This window comes from Anser anser (assembly GCF_964211835.1).
Source record: "Anser anser genome assembly, chromosome: 16".
NCBI lineage: Eukaryota > Metazoa > Chordata > Aves > Anseriformes > Anatidae > Anser > Anser anser.
The window spans coordinates 3,232,168-3,247,325 of record NC_139737.1 but is presented as its reverse complement, the minus strand read 5'-3'; the positions used below and the strand labels follow the sequence as shown (position 1 = coordinate 3,247,325).

The window sequence follows — 15,158 nt, the reverse complement described above, 5'->3', positions numbered from 1 at the left end:
TCTTTAAACCCTCCTCTGCCTTATTGAATTTATTTGAACCGTAGATCAGGTTGAGTATATCCACGAGGGTATTCAAGCAATAAGGCAGCGCATCCTGGTTATTATTACAAGTCTCGTGTGGGCTGTTAAGTTTGAAGGAAAGCGCGAAGAGACGGTGGGCACTCAAGTGCAAAACCCCTCCTGCAGTGCACGAGCACCGATACAGCCCCGGACCCCAAACAAAACGCTGGGGTTGCTTCCAGGGGGGGCAGGCAGCCCTGTGGGGTGAGCACACACCGCTCAGAGGCTGAACGCCCAGGGACAGGATGGTGATAGCAAGTTTGGGACAGCTCACCTGCATCCCTCAGGGACTGTGACTAGCAGAGGAGGGAGAGCACAGTTAATTCATTCCTGACAACAGAAAATAAACGGGAAGAATCCAAAAAAATTATGGTTGTTTCTGAAATAGATATCACAGGTGTGAATGCAACACTTGCCCACGCATACCTCACTGCAAGCTTTCAGTCCTTCCAGCGCAGAGCTCTTCCTCTTACTTGAAGGCACTGCCTGGCCCAGCTGGCTTGTATCACCACTGACATGGCATTTAATTACACTTGGCTGCTTCTCTATGAAATCCTGAAGAAATGGGAAACAATATCCTCCACCCTTTTAACACAAAAATGTAAAACCATCTTGTAAAGCAGGAGCAGTCGCTTTGTCTGCTTTCACACTGCTGCTGCTCAAGTGCACAGCTGACATGGGCGGTGTGGACGTCTCAGCTTCACTGTAAACTGACGTTACAAAAAGGAATGATTATGAATGTATGGCCTGGAAGATCTGCTTCAAGATCTGCAGAGGTACAGACTCCTCACTTGTGAGTAACATCGGCATCTTGGATGCACCGTTTCGTCCTCCTTCATCCCAACAAAGTGCAGCAAGAAGATGGACACGCCGTACTTTGCCACTGCATCAGCTTCAGTCACATTAAAGGCTGAACCAGTTAGCCTGGAGTTTCTTTGTTCCTTTCTTTGCTTGTCCTTTCTCCTGTCTTTGGAAGCTATTTATCAGGAAAGATATGTCTACCACAACTGCAATGCAGCTTTCAGCCTCAGGCACTCAAACACATTATAATTAATAAGGAGGTCTGATTGCTCTGCAACTCGTCACTGCTCCCTAACTATGTAATCTCCAACGAAAGCATTCTCGTGCTATTTTTTTCTCACAGATATCTCAGGATTGAGCAGTATCTGCACTAGGTCACATAGGTCCATGGTTAGTCTCCCTGCCAGAGACAAACCTGCAAGGGCAGAATCCCAGAGCCAGAGCTACAAGGGAGGTTTGTAAAACTGCAGGGAAAGATGCTACAGCCAGGTGAAGGCCAACAGGCACAACTGGTATAAATCGGTTTGCACCTGCAAAGAAACACCCTTTGTGTTTTGAAGTGACCCAGTCTAGCTTTGTTTGAGTCTCATTTCTAAGGCTTTTTTTATTTTTTTCTAAATACCATTTAGCAGGGGGAAAATAAAGCAGTTCATTATGTTAGCAGCTCCACAGCCAATCTTAAATGCCAGAGGCGCTGATCAGATTAAAAAAGAAATCACATTTCATAGCTGATGTCTGGAAGGAACAAAGACTCCAGTCCTGATTTTGATTGAATACAGGATGATATCTCTTGCTCATTGTATATATTACAACTGCAAAGAAGGAGACTGTTTATCATAGCATGCTTCAGTGCTTTTTAATATACTGTTTATCATATAGAGCTCACTGGCATCCGCAAAGCACCCTTACAGATTTCACTTCGTATCTTAGTAAGTTTTCATGGACTTTGGGAGATGAATACTTGTTCCCATGCTGCCACTCTTACTCCTTTCATATGCAGTCAAAACCAGCTCCTCACCAAAGCAAGAGCGATGTCCTTTACCAAACAACCACAGTCAGTTCAGTGAAAGACAAACGCAGGTCATTGTGCACCACCTCTTCTGGTGGCTGCTGTCACTGCTACAAAACCAGAGAGCACTTTGAGCAGTGCCGAGCAGTAGAGGCACCAACGATTCAGACACATCTTTTTTTGCAAAAAATAGGGTACTTTGCTGTGCCTGGGAAAGGAGAAAAACATTGCAGCTAACTGGTAGAAATCCCCCTCCCCTTGCCCTAGGGTGGTATGATCTCTGCATGTTCGGTCACAGAAGAGAACAATTACAAGAAAATATTTTAAAATAGGAAATTTGCCTATCTGGAACAAAAGTTTTCATGGGAGTGGCTGAGTGGTGCTGACAGTCACATGAAACTTGTCAAAGAGCTGCCCTGACTCAGGGGTGCAGGAGTGGCCAAGGTGCAAGGACACCCATCCTGGTGCTAGCACCACGGCGAGCCTGCACCCAGTGGGGAGCCCGATCAGACTGCCGACCTTCACTTTACTTACATGAATCTGTAAATTTGCACTTAGTGCATTAGAAATGCACTTTGCAGATGTATATAGCATATTTACAGTGCTGCACTGAATGACAGTCCTGCACTTCATCCTCGGTGGCATCTCTTCTCTTCTCTGGGCCACCCACTCATTCTACCACCAGCAATTTTACCTCCGGATCTGGTGCCAGGACAGCTCTCAGACACCAGCCCCCTCTGATTTCCCTTCTTATCAGCTGATTCCTGTGGAAGAAGGGCTGGTTTCTGCTGGAAAAGCTCTCAGCACCAAGCTTGAGAAAGAAAAGGGCTAACTGTGAGTGGGAACTTCACACCCGTGGTGAACAGGAAAGTCAAAGCTACTCATAGGTGAACACCAAAACAGAAATCGCGGAGGGCTGTCTCTGCTTCACCCATCGTTCTGGAAGGCAAACGCAAAATTAGTGAACCTCTGTACAGGGAGACAAAGGCAGAAAAGTTTTCTGAAGGGAGATCTCGTTTTGGCCCCCAGCTGAAACTCTTGCCAGCCCCAAAAGCTACCCATTTTTCAATGCTCGGCTTTAAGGAAGATTTAAGCTGCTATATCAGCTTAAGGTGTAGGATAAAAGGGACAAAGAATTCCAACTGTCATCAGAAAGCGTGGGAGAAATAAATATACAATGCGAATTCTATTTGCTTTCTGTGTCTTCACGTACATCATGTCATCAAAAGGATTTGCAGACTTTTTCCAGAGAGAAGACAGTTGTGTTAGCAACACCATCATATAGCGAAAAACACTGGAAAAGGAAAAGGGAAAAAAAAAACAACATTCTGCTCCCATCTGATTTTCACATATTCACAAATCAGTCAAAAGCTTTTCTCTTCAACCAAAATCTCACTTCTACTTGTTTACAACAATTCCTCCCCCCGTGCTATTCATTTTCCTTACAGATTGCCTCGGGGCTCAGGGTCTGCCATGTTTTATAACCAGCTCTCCAGGAGGCACCATAGGGTTTGCAGATCGGTTGTCTTGCTCACCACGAAAAGGCTGTTTGATGTAGGAGGGGGCTGTGAATCACAGCAAGACTTTGATGAGCCCAAAAGACTTCCTTAGCGGCTGGCACCAGAGTAATGGAGAATGAGGAGCTATAGGACTGAAACGAAATACTGAATCGGATAGGATGGGAAAGAGGTTTTGTTGGGGTAACAAACAATAAACCTGAAGATCTTGAATATTTATTTGAAATGGAGCCTGTTTCTTGGGAGGGATAAACTGGAGCTTCTCAGGAAGCTGTTCAATTGTGCAAAGACAGAGAAACACAGACTGGGACAATGGTCAAAATGACCTGGAGTGGAAAGAGGGATGCTCTGAACCCAGCGCAGGGGGATGAAGGCAGGGTACGGGTACAATCCCACTCACCTGCTCAGTGAAGCATTCCCTCACCCAGCATCACGGTAAAGCAGGGAAGCAGAGTTAAGTTTGTTTACATCGCCCAGCAAATGCCTGCTCCCAAAATTGCTGTTTCTTTTGGGTCAGAGTTCCATTTTTTTCACTTCACCAGGTGTTGTTACACCCCATGGATGTTTAAATTGAGGATAATTTGTGTTTCTGTTCATAGCGAATATCTGCTCTATAAAATGAATTGAGTCAATTTTACACTTTTACTCTTTGTGAGCAGAAATATTTCTGGCTTACTGGCATTATGGACAGATTTACTCCTACCTTTATTTTCTTTAATATGGCTGTTACTTTAAACAGATTTAAATACTGAGACTAACAGTATACAGGTTTCACATAAATCTGTTCACTGGTCAAGGCACAAAAGAGAAAATTTATCAATTAAATTAAGTGTTAGCTTCTATCATACTATTCCACCAGCAATAATGAATTGCAATCTACAATACAATTCAATTCTAACCATAAATATTCATAGCTACAAGTCCTTATTTTCCTTTAAACTCTTCTGTGCTACTAGAATATGTACTGTTTCAGAAGTCAAACACTGAGAGCTCATCATAACCAGATATACCCAGAAAAACTGTGATGCAGAAAAGTGGATTTAATCTCAAATAAATCATGAAGTGGGGTGGAAGCAATACCATATACTGTGAGTTAATGCATGAAATTTATGTAGATACATAGCAAGCAAATTTGAGACAGCCAAAACTGGGATTGCACAGCCAGGGTGAGGTGAAGAAACAGATTTACAGCCAGATATTCTAGCTCCATCATGGGGATCATAAGCAGCCATGTGCGGATCTAAATTTTGCATCTCATCTAAGAGCTGACTGGGGCAGACTCCACTCAGTTTCAGTGCTCACAACGAGAGGAGAGGGAAAGGAAGAAAGGGTGTCTTATAAACCCTGTGACAAACGGGAAGACAAAGGTAATTCAGTTATTCTGCACAATGATGTTACCAAAAACGATGAAGAACTTAACTAGATAATTGCTTATCCTTTATTTTCATTGTCGATCCAAACCTAATAGAATTATTTGTGCAGGTGATGTCTCAGTTCTGATTCACTGAGGGAGCAGCACTTCTTGTCCCTTAAGAACTGCTAATTCAACATGGCAGGTTTGTGGCAGCTGGTGCTGAGAACAGCAGCAGTTATTATATGGGGTTTCCCACTTCCCCTTGTATTCATTATTTTAGTAAACACCACGTCTAGTCCTCTTTTCTATCTCATAATTGTCACGCACAAACCAATATCATGGCACCTGGGACATCCTCAGGATGGACAGATCATCCTGATCACCCTGCCCTTGCAGACCTACAAAGCTGTCAAAGCACCAGCGCAACTCAGAAGCCACTTGAGCCTAAACGCCAGGGCACGGATCATAGCAGACTCTCAACAGCACCCAAAGGAAATGATTCCCAAACACAGACAGGATGCAAAATATCCGCTAGCAATCAGGGCTGTGGGATGCCTCTTCTCACAAACTCCTCCATTCCTGCTGTCTGCGGGTGCTGGAATAAACTTGTTCAGATATCGCGCTGGAGGTTGGAGACAGAGCAGCGGGAAGGGAGGAGGTGTGGGGGTGGATGAAGGGGAAGGATTTTTTTCTCTTTGCAAACATCCAGTTTCACCACTGACAAGTCTGACAGATAGAAACCAATTAAAACCAAAAAAGCCCTGCTTGAATGTGCGGTGAACTTCCTCAGTTCTCACCACCCCTTTGTACAAGTTGCTGGGTGCTGACGCAGGGCAAGCGAGCTACAGCAGCCTCGCCTCCCCAGTGTCACCTCTTGCTTACACGGGGACTCTGCCGAGGTCCTTGTCAGCTAATGGGGTAACGTGGTCACAGCCCCTCTGCTTGCACACCTGGTGGGAGCATGCGTCAGTAACTCTGCTGTCCACAGCAGCTGGAACGGGGCTGCAGAAAGGCTGCTTGCAGCCTCTTGCTCCCATTTTCACTTGGGACGCTAATGAAGCATCTCCGAAGGATATAAGCTATTCCAGCTTGATACTGAGCAAGGAAGGCACCAAAGACAAGGATCAGCCTATTAAAACGGGTCATCTGACTTCAAAATTTCATTTTCTAGCACATGATCAAAAGGATCCAAGTGACAATGTCTATGTCAGAAAGGCAGGCCCGGCCAGTTTGTCACCAGTGAGTCTTGACATCAGAGCAGAAGACGGGTCCTTTCTCTTCCAGTGTCAAGTCTGAATTTAAACACACATATTCCTGGCAATCCACATCAAAGATACTGAAGAGCTCATAAAAGCAGTATTACCACTACCAACAGCAACAAAGAAAGAAGCCACTAGCTTGGCCCACAACAGAGATCGCACCTCAGTGAAGCAGTCTGAAGCACAGGAGGCTTCTTCTCTCCCTCCCATGGCATTGTCAGAAGCTCTTAGGGTTTACTTGGGGTTTGTTCAGGGATGCTCACCTGGGCCTCTGAGGATGTTGCTCACTCATCCTTGCTCACATGTGAGTCCATGAGAGATCTCATGCTGTGACACCTTTCAAAAGGTCTCCCCCTTAATGAGAACCACTTCTTCTCTGCAAGGAGCCACCGTGGCCTGGTGGCTGCAGCCAACATCCATCACCCTGGGGCAGAGCTGCACTGCTACCATGCCCCCGCCTTGCTGCAGTACAAAACTCATTAACACAACCTGCATTCATCCCTGCCCATTACATGTAGGGTTGACATGTTGAAACGCCCAGCAAATCACACCGCAAGGTCCCCTAACCCCAGCTTACTCATTCCTTCCCTTTAAAAGGATCTGCAGAGTAATGACTGACACAAGGTCTTATTCACCAACGTCTCTTCATCTGCACTCACCAATTTTTATCCCGTTGCCTTCCTCACAGGGCTTTCAGAAAGCCAAACTGATTTTATTGAATGTGACAGGAGATGACAGTGCCTTATAATAATTGCTTATTTTTTCCATCCGGAAAACTATATAATGTAGCAACCTCAAGCTCACTGATGAGCAAAAGGATACCTTCCTAAGTCACGGGCTGTAATGTCAGCAGCTATAGCTCTACTTCCACTCATTATGTCCCACATACAGTGGATGACCCAGGAGGTTAGCACTGACATTCAAATTATGTTATGATTCAATTATTCCCCTTATGGGCAACAAAGGAGAAATTAGGATAGCAGCAAAAACACACTGGAGTGCATCTCCCTGCCGAAGATGTCCTCCTAAGACAGGGAATGAGTAAAGTGGCTTGCTCTAACTTGTTATTCTGATTTATTCCTGGAGATGGGCTGTTAACTAATGGATAATGCCAACAGGGGAATCTCCTCCATGGCCAAGGAGTAGCCTGCCTTTGTGAGACTCCAAGTTACCATTGCTGAAAAGTTATCTGAGGCCAAAAAGAAAAATTCCGCCTACAACATCTGCCTCTCTACGATGGGCATCACTTACTAGCACTGCAGGTAACAGAGGAGCTGGTTCCCTACGTGTGTGAGTTCTGTGCCCAATTACAACTGCAGGTGTTGATCAGGCACTTAGCTGCACAGCAGCTCCCAGGAATTTCGGCAGTCCATCCTCTAAGTACAGCATAAATTACTGGAAATTTTGTTAGAAGAAAGAAAGTCAGGCAGTGGAGACTAGAGCCAGAGCAAGAAGCATTATCACTCACGAGCTCTGCCTTCTGCATCAAACCACTGGTACTGAGCTGTTGGTATTATAAAAGAACGCTCACATACTTCATTTCTTTCTTTCATCCCTATCATTCTCCAGTCACTCTCAGCTTGCTCCAGCCATTTTTTTCCTCCAACAGTAACGAAACGTATGCTATTTTCATTATCCTTTAGTTTGCAGCACATTCTACTACATTCTTGGAACCTGACACAGGGAGTGGGCTGCTGTCATTTGAAAGCAAGAAATGGTTATGGGGTCTACAGCCGGTCCTCAGGCTCAGTTCCCTGGCACAGCGCAGCCAAAATGCCACAAAGGAGGAACTACAATTGTATAAGGAACACAGAAATCCTTCCTGCAACCTGTGGCAGTAAGCTCCAAGGAGACCATCAGACACTTTCACACGTGCACACACTGCAACAAGTCCCATGGTGTGTACGCATACAGGCAGACATTCTGTGGTATCATGGTACAGGTTTTACGCGTTATTCAATAAATGTGCGTGGTTCTTGCAAATGCACACAGCAGACTGCCTTTCTGACTCATGGCCCACGCCAGAGCTTTAGGCTCTTGGTGCTGCCCAACTTAGCATTCTTTGCTTGAGATGGTGGACTTTCACCTCGATTTCGGAAAGCTGAGCTGTGATGTGTTCTTCTCACGACAGCATTCTGCATCTGTCTGACAAGAGTAAACCAGAGCAGAAGAGATGTAAAAAGTTCCTGTAAGTTCAGCTGATTCTAGGTGCACTCATCCAGCAAGGCATTTTATGATGCTGCATGTGAAGGACACTGCGTGAAATTAATTGTACTATATATTTAGTTAGCCCTCTGTCTCTTTTTCAGGTCTGCTACACACGTATTTCCTTTCTTTCTGTTCAACTATTCGACATTATTCTCTTTCAACTCCATTTCTCATTTAGCATTGTAGCTAATTCTGTGGCTGGCTTTTTACTTAGGAAAGTGGAACTGATGCAATTTGTACAGGAAACAAAACCTCTTTGTGCTGCAATGTGTATCTCTACTGGTAGTCACCAGACGCAGACTCTTTCTGCCTCTCCCTGTACATACCAAACAGCTAAAACTACAGACTGCGCTGTATGAAGGAGGACTGCTGCCTACCTTAGCTCTATGCAAACCCCACCTCCTTGGCAGTATTTTAAAACCAGAAGCCGGTATCAGTAGTCTTCTATCAAAGTAAGTACAGCAGAGTCAACACCTTTGGATAAAGAATATGTCTGATTAATTTTCAGTTAAACACCACACAGGGTGAAGCCGTGTTAATCTGACTGTTTGGGCACTGTATCCATGTTTGATTTATATTTGTTAGGTTCCTATTCCTGTGCTGGAGGGATTACTATTGTCAATACTCATTTTTCATCGGCACTGTCGTTTCTTTCAGCAGACAGAAAGACACCTTGGCATTAGCAGAAACAGAAAGAAGCAACAGCATTAACAGAAATGTAACAGATCCATAACCTGCTCTAGAAACTATTGGCAGCAGAAGGAGCAGAGGTGGAATAATCCAATGAGCATTGGCTAATTAAGGGGTTTGGATGAGCAAGCTAGGCGGCTGATCAGATGATGTATGCTCTGCAGTCATGGATAATAATGCATTAACTTCAACCATCACGGCAAGCCGTGGTTAGCAAGCACATCCAAGCATCCATTACAGTGTCCCTGGAAGCAGCCCAACCTGCAGCCGTCACCGCTGGATGATGGTGACATTGAAAGCAGACAGCAATATGCTGTCTAATGAACCGACAGCAAGAACATGGCACCAGTGCAGCTTTGTTTTGTGTCCACGGTGACAAAGAGTTCTGCTCCCCTCCAAGTTCCCACTCTGAAAAATTCACATTAATGGGACCTTGCCTGTTTCTCCCTCCTTTAAGTTGTGCTAGACTTTCTTTGTGATGTAGATACTGCCATAACAACCAGCTGAAGCAATTTTCAGTGAGATGGGATCTAAAGCCAAGCTTCCAAAGTTAGAAACGGAGAAGAGAGATTTTGAATTACCTTTCCCAGAATCTTAACTTTGATGTGCACAGGTGCACAAGTGTACTTGTCAGTGAAAAAGAGAAGTGAGTCAAGGTAGCAGTACATTAAGTTGTATTAATGCTCTCTTTTCTTTGCCAATAAGAATTAAAGCTTCAGGGCAAAGGTCTGTGCTTCACCTGATTTTATTACGTGTCCAGGATTTAATTGTGAGCATCCTTTATCAGCTCTGTTCATTCTCTTCATCAGACTGCAGACACACACATAAGAACACGAATTAGTTTCCCCCTGTTATTTCAGCTATTCTTTACAAAGCACCAGTTTTCAGGGCAGCATCAATGGTTGCTGAGATGCCAGAGACCTGCTTAAATGAAGCTGGACAAAAACGTCCATCTAGTTAAAAAATTCCATATTGTAGCCATATTAAATAAGAGGATGTTGTGGCTGAAAGAACGAGTCCTAACATCAGGGTGTAGTACAGTGAGGATTTAAGCACAGAAGGAAAGGATCTGCTACTGAGAAGTGTGTCTGGGGAAATGATCGCCTATTTTATTTACCCACTTTTGCCTACAGATCTTTATTTTTGCCTATTTATCACAGTGAGCTCCATTATGTATCTCCTTAGCCTCCGTGTTTTGCTGTCTATACACTATCCATTCGCTCTGTTGTGTTTTTTTTTTTCTCCCTCTCTGTGGCCTTACAATCCACTTTCTGGAGTTCCCATCATGGGCTGGAAACAAATGATAGCGACAACAAGATTTTGTAACACACAATTATGTAATGAGCTCCTTTCCCTGCACCATTTCAAGTATATTAATTCAGAAGTGAAGCCTCAAAATAGCACTACTGCTACAAGTTCATACTGAAAACCAAGGCCAGAGACACAAGGAGTCTTTACTAATGACTTCCCATAAGTGTCAGCAAGGATAGCCTAAACTCTATGTGGTATAAACATTATTGTGAGAGACCAGCTTGTCATTTTGGGTCAGAGCCAGCTGAACTCAAAGGATGATTTCCTATCACCACTGAGAGGCACAGGGCATGAACCACCTCTCTAGGAAGCCTGTTTTGTTGTGTGAGCACCATCATGGTACAGAAATTTTTCCTGATATCTAGTCTGAACCTCCCCTGGCACAGCTTTGTGCCATTCCCATGTGTCCTATCCTAAATAATCTAAAAGATTTCTTAGTTGGTGGGTTTCCAGTTATGCTAGCAGCAATATGTTATAGAAAGTTCTCACGTAATATTCTTTCCTGGCTATGGTTTTGTCCCTGGATGATAAATTGTTTTCAGATAGATTCACATGATACAATTCTATTATAGATGCTCTGTACATGTTTCATGATGGCTGTTGCTACTTTTAACTCCTTGAAGAAGTGCATTTTCCATTAAGTGTATTGATTTATATATTTCAAAAGCCATACATTTAAAGGAGAAGGACAAGAGAAGTTCACTTTTTAAAAATAATAAAAGAAGAAAAAGAAGCAGAAAATAATAGAAAATTACAGAACTTGAAGAATGTTGGAGTGATTTTCTGAGAAAGGAAGAGAGAAAACCTGTTCCAGAGCAAGCTCGGGTAGGTGGGAGCAATCACCCCTGTATGAAATTAGCCAGTGTTTTATTTATATTAATGATCTGTCAGAGATTTGTCTATTCAGTTGAAACCTGGTTTCTGCTCAGCCCTTGGAAAACTGACTGTGGCACTTGCACAACCTAATTGGCACAGAAAAATGTTCACCTTGGTCATGCAAGAGATGTTGTCAGCTGGACTACAGTATACTTGGTCTTGGCTCACCTGGTAATCAGAGACTCCTACATGTTGAGAGGATCCTGACCTCCTTACACTGCTCTTCCACAATGCTCTGCCAGCTTCAGGGCTTGGCTATTTCAGTTATTCTAAATGTTGGACGTTCAAACAGTTCCTCGGCTGCTGCTGTTTTATTGGAGTGCTGGAAACTAAACTGCACAGCTCTGGTACAGGAGGGATCAAGCCCTGCACTGTCAAGACACTCACATCTTAGTTTGTGCATCAGTAATCTGCACTTGCATTTTTCATGCTGGAATGATCGTGCATAGAAACAAAAGTAAGCATAAAACCCCGGGGCACTCAACATCTAGAGAATCCAGTTTGGGTCAACACTATGGTACAAGGCATGTAATGTATAAAATCTCCTGGATCCTAGTTAGAAAAGGCTGTCCTTACTGTTTCCTCCATTTCATGTATATCTTTGGTTTTCACAGCCTCTTCCTTCTCAATGACACAAATGGTTTCTGTCATTTCTTGTTGACAATCTGACTGTAATAAAGCCTTTCATTCTGTTATTAATCTCTCATATGGAACAATGCTACCAGACTTACCAAGCCTGTTTCGAGAGCCTTTGAAAGCAATTCTCTTGTTGAATCTGGTCCCATAGACCAGGCTTCAAATGTGAGAGCAAAATGTCAAGCTCCTGTTAATATGCATAGAGGCTTACTGCAAATGATATATACTAATGTTAGCTATGTGGTTACCAACGGCTATTATATCAATGGCACCTGCAGCTACTTCAGCTTCAGTTATATTTATTAAAGAGCACAGGCACAAAGCCAAAAGGATTAATTGATTGCTGAATACTGTGGAAGACTTGCTTCATTTCACAAAGGTCCTTGGACGTAATTATAAAGAGGCAGGTTGGCTGTAGTGGCAGATTGCAGCAGGGCAATGGGCTGCCCTTTGCAATTTCTCTCATCTGTTAGTCCTGTCTCCCTGGGTTCTTGCCTCTCCCAGATTTGTACTGACATCTGCAGCAGGAGCTGTTCAACCCCTGAGCTTTCTGCCATTCACCTTCTTCTTCTGACATGAATTGGTTGAATTAGACAAATCTGGGGGAGGGTGGAGAGCAGGAAAGCAATTAGCAATTGACCCGCTACAGCGATGAAACCATTTAAACTTAAGCAGCTGTGTGGAGGTGGCTGGAAGGAGATTGGTTTGTTTGTTTTATTGGTTGCTGTTGGTTTTTTAATACAGCTCTTTCTCATTGCTCCATTTTGGAAGGAAGATAAAGGTGAAGTGGGATATTCTTTTATTTCTGTGGTTCTGCTTTTTTAAGCATTTCAACAATGACAACTTATATGATATACAGTAAGGACAGAGATGTGCAAAATGATATAAATGTGAAGAGAGGTCAAGCAAAAGTGTTCTTTGGAGGAAATGAAATCTCTCTGGGTTCTTGTATCTTTTTTTCAGCATCTTTGCTTGAGTCTTTTGGCTAAATGGCTGGGTCTCCTGGCACTGGTTCTCTTCCCCACTACTGGGGAGGGTGTTTCTCTAGGAGTAGATTGTTTCTTGGCTCTGTTCAGTGTAAAATTAGCGTCTCTCTCAGAGATGAAAGCACTGCTGTTGGCTTTGGGAAGCAGAGACTTGAAATACATATAAGCTGTGGAAATATGATGTATCTTTCCTGGCACACCTAGTTAATAAGAAGGACTAAAAGAATTCTGATGCTATGGACATCTACTTGCTCTAGGAGTTATTGCTTGCCAGCACTATTTAGATTACAATAGCGTCTAGAGACAACTGCAAAGCCTGAGTGCCTCTAGGTTTGATGTTGCTCTAAGCTGGACAGTCCCTTGCCTACATTTGGAACATCTGCATTCCCTTGTCCCCGAGATACAGAGATCCAGGAGCATCAGATCAAACTTTCATTTTATTTTCATCACTATGACAGGCAGGTGGTTTTTCTGCCACGGTCTGAAGATAAGTCAATTTTTATCTGAAGTGTCAGCACAACTTTTATTGAGACTTCACAATGAATATCCTATTGTTCAGTCAGTGTCATTGTTTCTAGAGAAGGAGTGATTGTCAGTGCTGCTGTGGACTGGCATTTTCTCTGGATTTGAATTGAGTGAAAAGTCTAAATTAACAGTTTGCTATAAAAACGGAGAGATTGCGGCAGCTGTCATAAATCTGTCTCTGTGAAAAGCAAAGTGAGGTTTGCTGCTGATTTGCAGATGGTAGATCTGGGTCTCAGACCAGTGTACGGTACGCCAAATGGAGCTACACTGAGGTCCAGTGAATTAAACAGCTGTAACTGCATTGGTAAGGAGATACGAATCCTCTACTGCAATCCTAAAATAAGCAGCCAAACCATTTCCACCTTGCTATTTCTTATGGCTCATGGTTTGGCTTTATTCTTAGGAGAAAGAACAGGATGAAAGATGACTGTTTGTGTAGCTCTAAGAGGATGCTTGGAACAACTTTCCAGATGCAGTGAATCACATTTTACTGGCTCCTCTGTCAGAATATCGAGGCAGATGGGGGAGAAATCCCCCACTGTAGAGGGATATAATGGTGCCATAGGAATAATGACTTGCAATGATCTGCAAGACTGAGCAGAAAGCTGACAAAACCAAGGGATCTTTTACTGTGAGCACCCTGGGGAGCCAGGGGTAATGCAGACCTGTCCCACACAGAGATATGGTGTGGGGACTAAATTCAGGGGGATGTGTCAGAATGGAAGACAAAGGCAAGGCCAATGCAGCACCCAAATTTCCAGATAGAGTTGTGCCCTGCTATAACTTTATGCCTAGAGGAAAAGGCAATATCGGATTGAAGGAGCCATTGACAGAGCCTGGAAAGCAGAAAAGCCAGGTGATATGTCCATGTTTTTCTACCAGGCCTACAACATAGGTACATTTTGCTCTTCTTGCCTGCAACACAAGTTTATTTCCTCTGAATGAGGAGAGAAAAGTCAGAAATGCTGTTCTACTGTTGTAGCCCATCTCATAAAACATCACATCTGATGTGATAGCTGAGAGTGAAACTGGGTCACTCTGCTACTGCAAGCGGCTTTAATTAAACTTCTTGGCGGGACCCACGAAGACGCTGTGCTCGCACCTCTTATTTAATCTTGTTTGGGCGACTGCCTAAGGCCACAAGATCTCTCCTTTCTTTCCTCTGCTGCCTGCCTTTGTGCCCTCTGACCCAGGCAGTCCATTTCCATGTAAAAGAGGTAAAGAGAGAAGAAGTTTATTGAGCTTGCTGGCAGAGGGCTGGGTTGGTGATATTTGGGGCTTCCCTTCTGAAAGCCCTTCTTCCCTTGATGCCATCCTCACAGACGGCAGCGAAAGAGGGTGGCACAGAAGCAAGCAGCTACCCAGCTGATACCAGCAGGTGCCAATATCAGTCCTGCAGGCCGCAGACAGCCTCTATACATTGCCTTCGGAGATTTTGGTAGAGAATGAGCGCTCTTAAACAAGCCCTTTGCAAGGTTTTCCAGGGTGATACATCCTGGTATGAAATAACTGAGCTGTGTCATGGTGCCTCCTACATCACGTTGTATTAGATTAAGCTCAGCTGCAGGACAGTGCATTACGCAGCATCACAGTGCATTAACTTGAATTTGTACTTGGTGTGTGTGCATCATATGGTAATGGTTTGCTGTCAGCAAAGGTTGTTTGGAAGAGGAAGACTATTAATACAGACATAATGAAAACAGAGAGAGCGGGAATAATTACATTTCCTAGTTCTTGTTATAGGTCTACTGGGGCTCAGGGAATGGCGTGCACAGCCTGAACATGGCAAGAAAGGATCAATTAGGGGAATTCAGATCGGTGGAAATGAAGTGCTTCAGAAGTTGGGACTGGATGAACAACTTTTCTTTTTAAGTTAGGAAGGGCCCTAACTTTCTCCATGCAACAACACGCCACTGAGTAAATAAC

The 15,158-nt window shown here is 43.8% G+C and overlaps 1 protein-coding gene and 1 long non-coding RNA gene across 9 annotated transcripts in view; one reads left to right on the top strand and one right to left on the bottom strand.

Moving 5' to 3' along the window:
* The window catches only part of LOC310882839, a 101,667-nt gene that overhangs the window by 51,680 nt on the left and 34,829 nt on the right, over positions 1-15,158 (bottom strand). The window lies entirely within an intron of this gene.
* The window catches only part of LOC310882838 (uncharacterized protein), a 41,406-nt gene continuing 26,871 nt past the window's right edge, over positions 624-15,158 (top strand). For 3 of the 8 annotated variants that reach the window (XM_083802154.1, XM_083802152.1, XM_083802153.1), the window contains exon 1: positions 647-12,502. In XM_083802154.1, coding sequence (XP_083658280.1) covers positions 12,373-12,502 — 130 coding nt within the window. In that variant the 5' untranslated portion in view covers positions 647-12,372. The other 5 variants (XR_014573164.1, XR_014573165.1, XR_014573163.1 and 2 more) reach the window with 4 other exon arrangements.